At 43.7% G+C, this 7,884-nt stretch overlaps 1 protein-coding gene across 1 annotated transcript; it reads right to left on the bottom strand.

Moving 5' to 3' along the window:
- Window positions 1-491: 491 nt before the first annotated feature.
- On the bottom strand, window positions 492-1,058 carry ASCL4 (achaete-scute family bHLH transcription factor 4). Its single transcript, XM_009881978.1, has one exon. The coding sequence runs from the start codon at window positions 1,056-1,058 to the stop codon at window positions 492-494; it is 567 nt and encodes a 188-aa protein (XP_009880280.1).
- Between the last annotated feature and the right edge of the window lie 6,826 nt (window positions 1,059-7,884).

Below are 7,884 nucleotides of genomic sequence, written 5' to 3'. Positions count from 1 at the left end.
AGGGAAAGACATTTTCTTTAAATCTTACCTTTCCCAGTCCAAGTGTTTGCAACCCAGTGCATCTCAGGTTATCAGTCAGGCAAAACAGACAATAAAACTTACAGGAGGAAGCAGGAGAAAGCAGAGGAGGATTTCCTGAAATGGATATATCTGGTTTTGCTGTCTCATCAAGTGAAAGGCAAAAGAAAACAGACAAACAGAATAAAAGCTTAATGAAAAGTAGAATGCAAACATTGCTTCAGTTTTAACAATCCAAAGGAAGTTTAGTAACACAGCTGAGGCAACCTGAGAGATACCTGTTTGCTTACAAATCATCATTAGGTTTTGTACAGACAACACTTAAAGTCCTTTGACAGATTGAAATACCTTTTTTTTTTCCTAGCTGTTTTTCCTTTTCCTGGTATTCATTTTCATCTGTAGAGAAATCCCCAGGGTTTTAGATTTGGTTTTCAGCTGAACTTGAAGCTTTCTGTCTCCAGAGAGGCCATTACCTAGCTGCCCATCTCCTCAAATTCACTGTAGGGGGATGAAGCCGAAGAGGTTTTAGACTCTCCATCACTGTTGCACTCCCGCGAGGGACCAGGACTAGGAGCTTCCGGGAGCTCCTTGGCAGAGAGCGTTTCCTTACTGTTAGACCCTAAGGGATGGCAGTCCAGCAAGCTCTGCAGGTGTTTGATGTAGCTTATTGCAGCTCTCAGGGTCTCCACTTTACTGAGGCGCTTGTCAGCAAATTCCTTGGGCAGGTGCTCTCTCAGGCGTGTGTAGCCCTCGTTCACACAGCGCACCCGCTGTCTTTCCCTCTCGTTCCTCTTTCGAATGAAGGCAGGCTCAAAGGAATAGTCATAGACGCCCACGTAGCCAGGGAAAGGGATGTAGGAGATGTGACCTGCATGCCCGCCGTAGGCTTGCTCCCAGTAAGACGGGTCCAGATGGAAGGGAACCCCAAAGGGCTCTCTCAGGGGGACGCTGTGAGGATGCACATGGCTGTTAGCCAGGGACATAGCTCCTGGAAATGCAATCCTGTTGAACAGTCCATCATCATCTTTATTGCTGTCCATGCTTCTTTTTTTTTCTCACGGGTGAGATGTCAGTTCCTGAATTTGGCTTCCAAATCTTGTATCAGTCCAAGCAAGGAGGAAACATTTGCAGAGGTACTCTGCCCCACAGGCTGCAATTTCCTCCTGCAGTGTATAAAAACTCAGATCTCAAAACACTGCAAACAACTCATGAGGTCCAGTCTGTGCCTGGAAATCAGCTCGAAGCCTTGTTGTTTTTATAGATGTATAGGATGCCAGCTAATTTACAGACAGGTTTTGAGGACCATCACTCCACTCTTTAAACCCTTCTTTTCCTCTGATCTTCATATTTCAAAAGATAATAAGAGGGTTCCTGTGTATTCCTTTTCTCCCCTCTTGAAATTATGACCATAAGAGTTAATGCCAAACATAAATAATCTTCCAGGCTCTAAACATGTATTGTAATCCACGATATTGTTTGATATAATTGTCTCCAAAAGATGGGTAATTTGCAAAGTTTACAGGGATCTTCAAAGTTTTGGCAGAACTCCTCCCTTTCAGGAACCAAGGATCTTCTGTCATCTGAAAACTACCCAAAGGCTTTTCACAATGAAATCCAAAAGACAACTGCAAGCTTTGTTGTTTCGGCTGCTCTGGTCTAACTGAAACAGCTCATAAGCAGTTTGCAAAACTTATATGGCATGTCTCTAGCTTTCTGGGTCTTGTGGTTGCAAGTCATGTCAGATCAAGAATGCATACGTGCAAGCATAAGAGGAAAACTGCTATCTCTGCCCAAAGAGAGGCTTTTTCAAGACTGAGTTTCACAAATTGAACATGAGCATTTTCAAAAAATCTTCAACATTTTGCATGTTTCTGCTCATTGCATGAATGTTCTGGTCATCACTGTGAGCACCTGCCTCAGATAAACAAATACAAAGGTGATGTCCTGATTGCCCCCCTGTGTAGCTATTACTAGGTGTTTACATAGATATTGGCTTACCTGATGGACCCTCCACACTGCTTTAATTGGGGAGCTGCAAATCCCTCTTGTCTGTGCCGGAGCTGTGCTGCATCCTCCAGTTTGCCTGCAGCTTGCCAAGGAACAGAGGTGATCAAAACCCAAGAACTTTTGGCAGTATAAGGGCACAATGCCCTCATCCGTGCTTTTCTTCTAAGATACCCTGTTGTGTTAGGACCTTCTTTGTAGCTGCTGGGGGGTCTTTGACTTTTCCCACGTTGTTGTTCAAGAGCTTCATAGTTATAATTTTTTCTGAAAACACCTCTTCACAGTTAACTGAATTTCCTTTTGTTGCCACCGTCAGTTTGGGGAGTTGACGTTTGGTCTGGGAGAGCTGTGGGAAGGATGTGAAAAGGTACAGGCATGTAGACTCTATTAAAACTGTTCTTTTGCTCAAAGTGAAAGTTTCCGCCCTGTTCAGTCTTTCATGCGAAACTGCCTCAGAAGTGTGAGTAACTGAAATAACATCCTCCAGTCCGAGAAACATGTCTATGTCTCTGCTGAGTCAGAAACTAAGCAGCAATGATGTCAGGGTGCATTTTCAAGTCAGCCTTTGTATCTTTGCTGGCCCGTTCTGCAGCTTCAAAAAACAATGGCAATCTTCAAAGTATGATGAACGTACGGGCAGACCGTTCCAGATAGACATGAGCGAGAACAATCCTGGGTTCTGATTTATGCCAGGGGCAGGATCAGCACCAAAATGGCTCAAAAGGCACAGCAACTATCCATCTACTTTCGCCTCCATCACTAATACTGCCTAGCAATAGCTGGTGTTTGAAGCTGAAGGTTTTGTAGCATTACCTAAGAGTTAGCTAATGCATTTCATGAGGGGTTGAGACCTTTTCTAGTGTGAGGCAAGAATTACTGGGGAACGTCCCATGGTATGTACAATTAATTTCAGATCAAATAATCAAAAAAGCGTTTCTGCCTTTTTAGAAAAAAAACCTTTGGAAATGGTTGAACAGCATGGGCTTTTCAGTATCACTTGCATTATAAACTCTGTTGTCCGGTAGAAACATTTTCAGAAATGAATGCTTAAATGAAAATAGCTCATTCACCGTAGCACTAAGGCAGGCCGGGACTTAAAGTTTTCTTAAAACAAAAAGGATGTTGGCCTCCAAACAAATGCCTGAAGTAGGAAAAAGACATTTGATTTCTGTCATGATTAGGTTTACACTGGTCTCTGGCAGTATTCCTGTAAGGAAATGGAAGCATGTCTCTCGGGGGTCTCAGGTGCCAGATTGTTTCACAGCTCTCCATGACCTTGCCAGAAGTTTAGCCATGTTCAAAAGGCAGGGTTATGTTTCAGTTCTGTCATGGAAATGCACTATTCCCTGCCACCAGACCTCTTTTCTATGTTTACTGTAAATGCAGGTCACCGGCACTTCCCAGAGTGTCAGAAGTGCACCTGTGCTGAACAGACATCTGTTCTTCCCACAGAAAAATCCACATTGTTAATCCTTTAGAGAAATACGCAAAGAAAAATAACAGGTAAATGGTATTTCTTAATCTGAATTATTGATCTCATATCAAATGGACTCTGCAGTCTGATTTTGTTTCTGTGCAGAAGAAATAAGAAAATATGCCACAGGCTTTTGTTGAACATCATATCTTGTTGACAATCAAACGTCACTTGCTTGGAAAGGGATTTGCCCCTGGGCATGGAGCCAGCCCAAGGCCAATGCACCATACCTCTTGCTGAAGGTCCCTGTTGAGAGCGTGAGTAGGATTAAAGCAATGCATCGTTCTCATACACGTGTCCTCCACACGCTTTGTGTGACCTCCACACAAAGCAGGCCCTTTCCAACCTGTCTGCACACGCAGTCTCGGTGAAAGTAGCAGGACTAGCCCACCAAAGCTTAAGGCTAATACGCATTCTTTAATTTTAAGGGTAGGTTAAGACTACATAGATAATGTCCCTCTTCAAAGAAGAGCCTTTGATCTTTCTTCTTACACTGTTTCTCCAATTAACTCCTCTTCACACCTTTGCCCGGATGATGCTTTGACTCCAGAACGCAATATCCTCCATGCTGATACAAAGCAGATGGCCTGGTTTGCTGTCCAGGTGGTACAAATCAGGTGCTATTCGCTACTCTACATTGGCAGAAGTGTCCTGCTTCAAAACAGTTGCAAGAGGATATTCAGCCTCTGAGATTCTGGAAGTTGTGCTGTTTCTATTTATATTGTATGTTTGGTGTTGTTGTTGGTGGTTTTTTTTAAATACAAAGTTTAAATGGGGATGCTGGGACATTCTTTACGTACCCCATTGCCTATGGCATTCAAACAGGTTGCCTTCACCCCTTCCTTTTACTTCACTATATGCACTTAATTACCCAGTCAAAACTAATAGAAAGTATTTCTGACATACCTAAAAATATACCATTGAGGCATCTTCCTTTCAGATATAACTTAGTTGTGGTTTTAATTGCATATATCCTAACACAATATCTACACGAATGTAATCTTTGTACAGAACCCTCAACACAATCCCCAACACAACCCTCAATCCCACAAGAATCATGAATAACACTACTGACATTATGCAATGACTGCTTTGAGTTACTTTGAATTGCTCAAAGCAACAGATCCTCCTTGATGCTGTGTCCCTCTGCGTCTGAAATGAAAGTCGTCGGTGGAAATATGGTAGTACAAACACAAGAGTCAGCTGAACACACACAAGTCCACCTATTTCCCAACAGATGACATCTCAACTATTTTATCTGTGAAAATATTACTGAGAAGGAGGAAGAAGAAAATACATCAGGAGTTTAAAAAGAAACCCTCACAACATTGTGCATTTATTATATTTACTGTGTTGTAAATATACTAAATTGTAGTATTTATTATACATATCATAGTTTGTCCAGGCTGCCACAAATTATTAACAGATACAAAATTGTGAAATTAACAGTTTCTCATGTTAACTGCCTACCACAGAATTACAGTAATAACTGCAATTTAGATTGAGACTCAGGAATACAAGATCGAGTAGTTTTGTGCCTCTAATCCTGTTTTATCCCTTAGCATGGACCATCTCTCTCCAGCTCTCTAGCTAGAAGTGAGAGCTGCACCTAACCTACCCAGGGTTCATACTGTGACTATCACCAAAACACAGGCCTGCGAAATGCTGGCAAGCCAATAAAAGATGGTGAGAAATTCAGATTTTTGATGTTAAAATGGTTGGCTTCGACCACTGCTTTTTGCGTAACCTTCGTTCAGTGTAATTCTGCTCACTCTGAGAATGAACCGGAGGGCAGGTTTGCAATAGGAGGAGAGAACCAATCGTATCGAGATGTGGTCGTGGTCCAGCAGGGACTTCCACTCACGCTACAGAAACGGACTGAAGCACGCTTACCGCATCTCTTTCCCCCGTGTTTTCACTAGTCTCCCTGATCTTTCAGTACGTCTCCAGGATCTGAAGACAACTTGAAAAATAGCTCTGCAATTTGTTCCTCACGCAGCAAGTGCCGCTATAAATGTCAATAAACTAAGCTTTCAGGGGACATAGTGCAGTTGTCTTATCAAAACACTTCACATATAATAGAAGTGTTTGGTATATAAAAAAAAATCTCCCCTTCCAGAAGAAACAGTTCTCAAATGTGTTTTATCACAATACCTTGGGCGTGCAGAGTACATCTCTGTAGACACAGATTAATTTCTCATTCAGTGACACTTCATATTATCACTGGCTTCCTTTGATACTTGTGCTTTAAACTGGTAGTTAAGATATCACTCGTTCAAGGGAGTAAAGTGACTACAAAAAAGGCTGGGATCTCGGAGGACTCGTGTTTGACAGTAGGAAAAAACACTCTTATCTGCGTACGACTACATCCAATCTGGCTCACAGGCTCAAAGTATTACTTTCAGCTCAGGCAGTTGAAATAGCGTGAGGATTTCAGCGCCGGGGCGGTTCTGTGGTAGAATTACACTGTCATAATTGGCACTAAGACAAGCTGAGGGCTTGGGATAACCTAGCATTTTCAGGACAGAACTGAGATGTACTGAGTATAATTGTGAAGTTGTAAGGGTGACAACTGAAAATGGAAGGTCTCCAGTCATTTCCCATGTATTAGGGAATGCAATGTGAAGAGAGAAATTTTTCGGTTTGTAATCCTGCACTGGAGTTTCTATGAAAGATGTTAAGTATTAGCACCAACCACGTGAATATGTCGTACTACATATATGAAAACGAAGCACAGATAACCTCTCTCCATCACAAGCTTAGCAGTCCTTAAAAACCCGTGGGCTGGATGAGTTCTTTCTTGACTTGATGAAATAATGTTTGTGGGCCAGTTCAGATACACTCAGTCATGATTAGAGTAAGGACTATCATCTGGTTTAGTGAAGAACAGGAGAGGTTGTGGGATATGTGGTGAACTAAATGAGGTCCTGCTTCTGGTCATGAATGACAGAGACCTGGATTTACTGTGCCTAAATATAGTCCTCTAGAAGTTATGTATTTAGACTAAACTAATTACATAGATCCCAGTTACAGGACACAGACACAGAGAGGCAGCTCCAAAGGGGATTCTTCTCACACATCTCAGACACCTACCTCAGGGTGGGATGAAGCGCTCTCTGCAGCAGCCTATTTGTCTCCTTTAGCTCAAGAGAGACCTTGAAGAACCAGCATATGCAAGGTGTCTAACTTTCTGACAGCTAAAGCCAAATGAGAGGAGCCTGTTTCCACTCCCAGAAGAACCGATGGGTTTGTACTGAACTGGAATGACCCTTCCAGATCCTACATTTAGGCTTTTCAGATCAAAAGGTAGTAGGCAGAAAAATACCTTAAGTTTCCTCCTGTGCAGACATCCTGTCAAGGGATGTCTCATTTAATGAGGCATCGTTTAAGTGTCAGGCACGATCAAATTACAGAAGCACATTACGGTGTTGCAGGAAACAGCTGTTCACCCAGGCACTTAAGGAACTTGTAGATTGATTTGAGCAGCGTATGTGATAAATATCCACGTGCCACAGGTGAAAGCGAGCTACTACACTACTTGTGCACATCAAGAGATTCCTTTGCAGTGTAGCCTTGGCTGGAATTGGACATTGAGGTTCTGGAGCATGTTCAGAGAAGGGCAACAAAGCTGGTGGCGGGTCTAGAGCACAAGTCTTATGAGATGTGGTTGAGGGAACTGGGGTTGTTTAGCCTGGAGAAAGCAGGGCTGAGAGAAGACCTTATCACTCTCTATGTGAAAGGAGGTTGTAGCAAGGTGGAGGTCGGTCTCTTCTCCCAAGTAACAGGTGATAGGACAAGAGGAGATGGTCTCCAGTTGTGCTGGGGGAGGTTTAGATTGCGTATTAGGAAAAATTTCTTCACTGAAAGGGTTGTCAAGCATTGGAATAGGCTGCCCAGGGAAGTGGTTGAGTCACCATCCCTGGAGGTGTTTAAAAGTTGTAGTGCTGAGGGACATGGTTCAGTGGCGGACTTGGCAGTGCCAGGTTAACTGCTGATGATCTTAAAAGTCTATTCCAACCAAAAAGATTCTGTAATTCTGTATGAGCCATAAATCACAGAAAATGGCACAGCTGCTGGTGCCCAGAAGGTGCCTGGGGAAGTATGGGCTGATGGTAACGGAGGCCCATCTCGCCCTTCGGAGAGAGCTACCACGGGAAACCACCGGCTGAAGGGCAAGGGCTGTTGCTCAGCCCACCAGGCCGGGGGTGACGCCTCAGGACCGGAGAGCACCAACCGAGATACTTCGCCAAAACGGGAGAACCACCGTGTACCCCGGCGGCTCCCAGGCCCGCTCTCCCGCCCCAGCGGCACCCACAGCGCTGGAAACAATCGGAAAAAACGGCGGGGAGGTGGTGGTGAACGGGGCTGAAACGCCGCCGAGGTTCACC

Source organism: Charadrius vociferus, unplaced genomic scaffold (assembly GCF_000708025.1).
Source record: "Charadrius vociferus isolate BGI_N301 unplaced genomic scaffold, ASM70802v2 scaffold883, whole genome shotgun sequence".
NCBI classification, from domain to species: Eukaryota; Metazoa; Chordata; class Aves; order Charadriiformes; family Charadriidae; genus Charadrius; species Charadrius vociferus.
The sequence above is the reverse complement of the archived record's forward strand: the minus strand, read 5'-3'. Positions and strand labels throughout refer to the sequence as shown.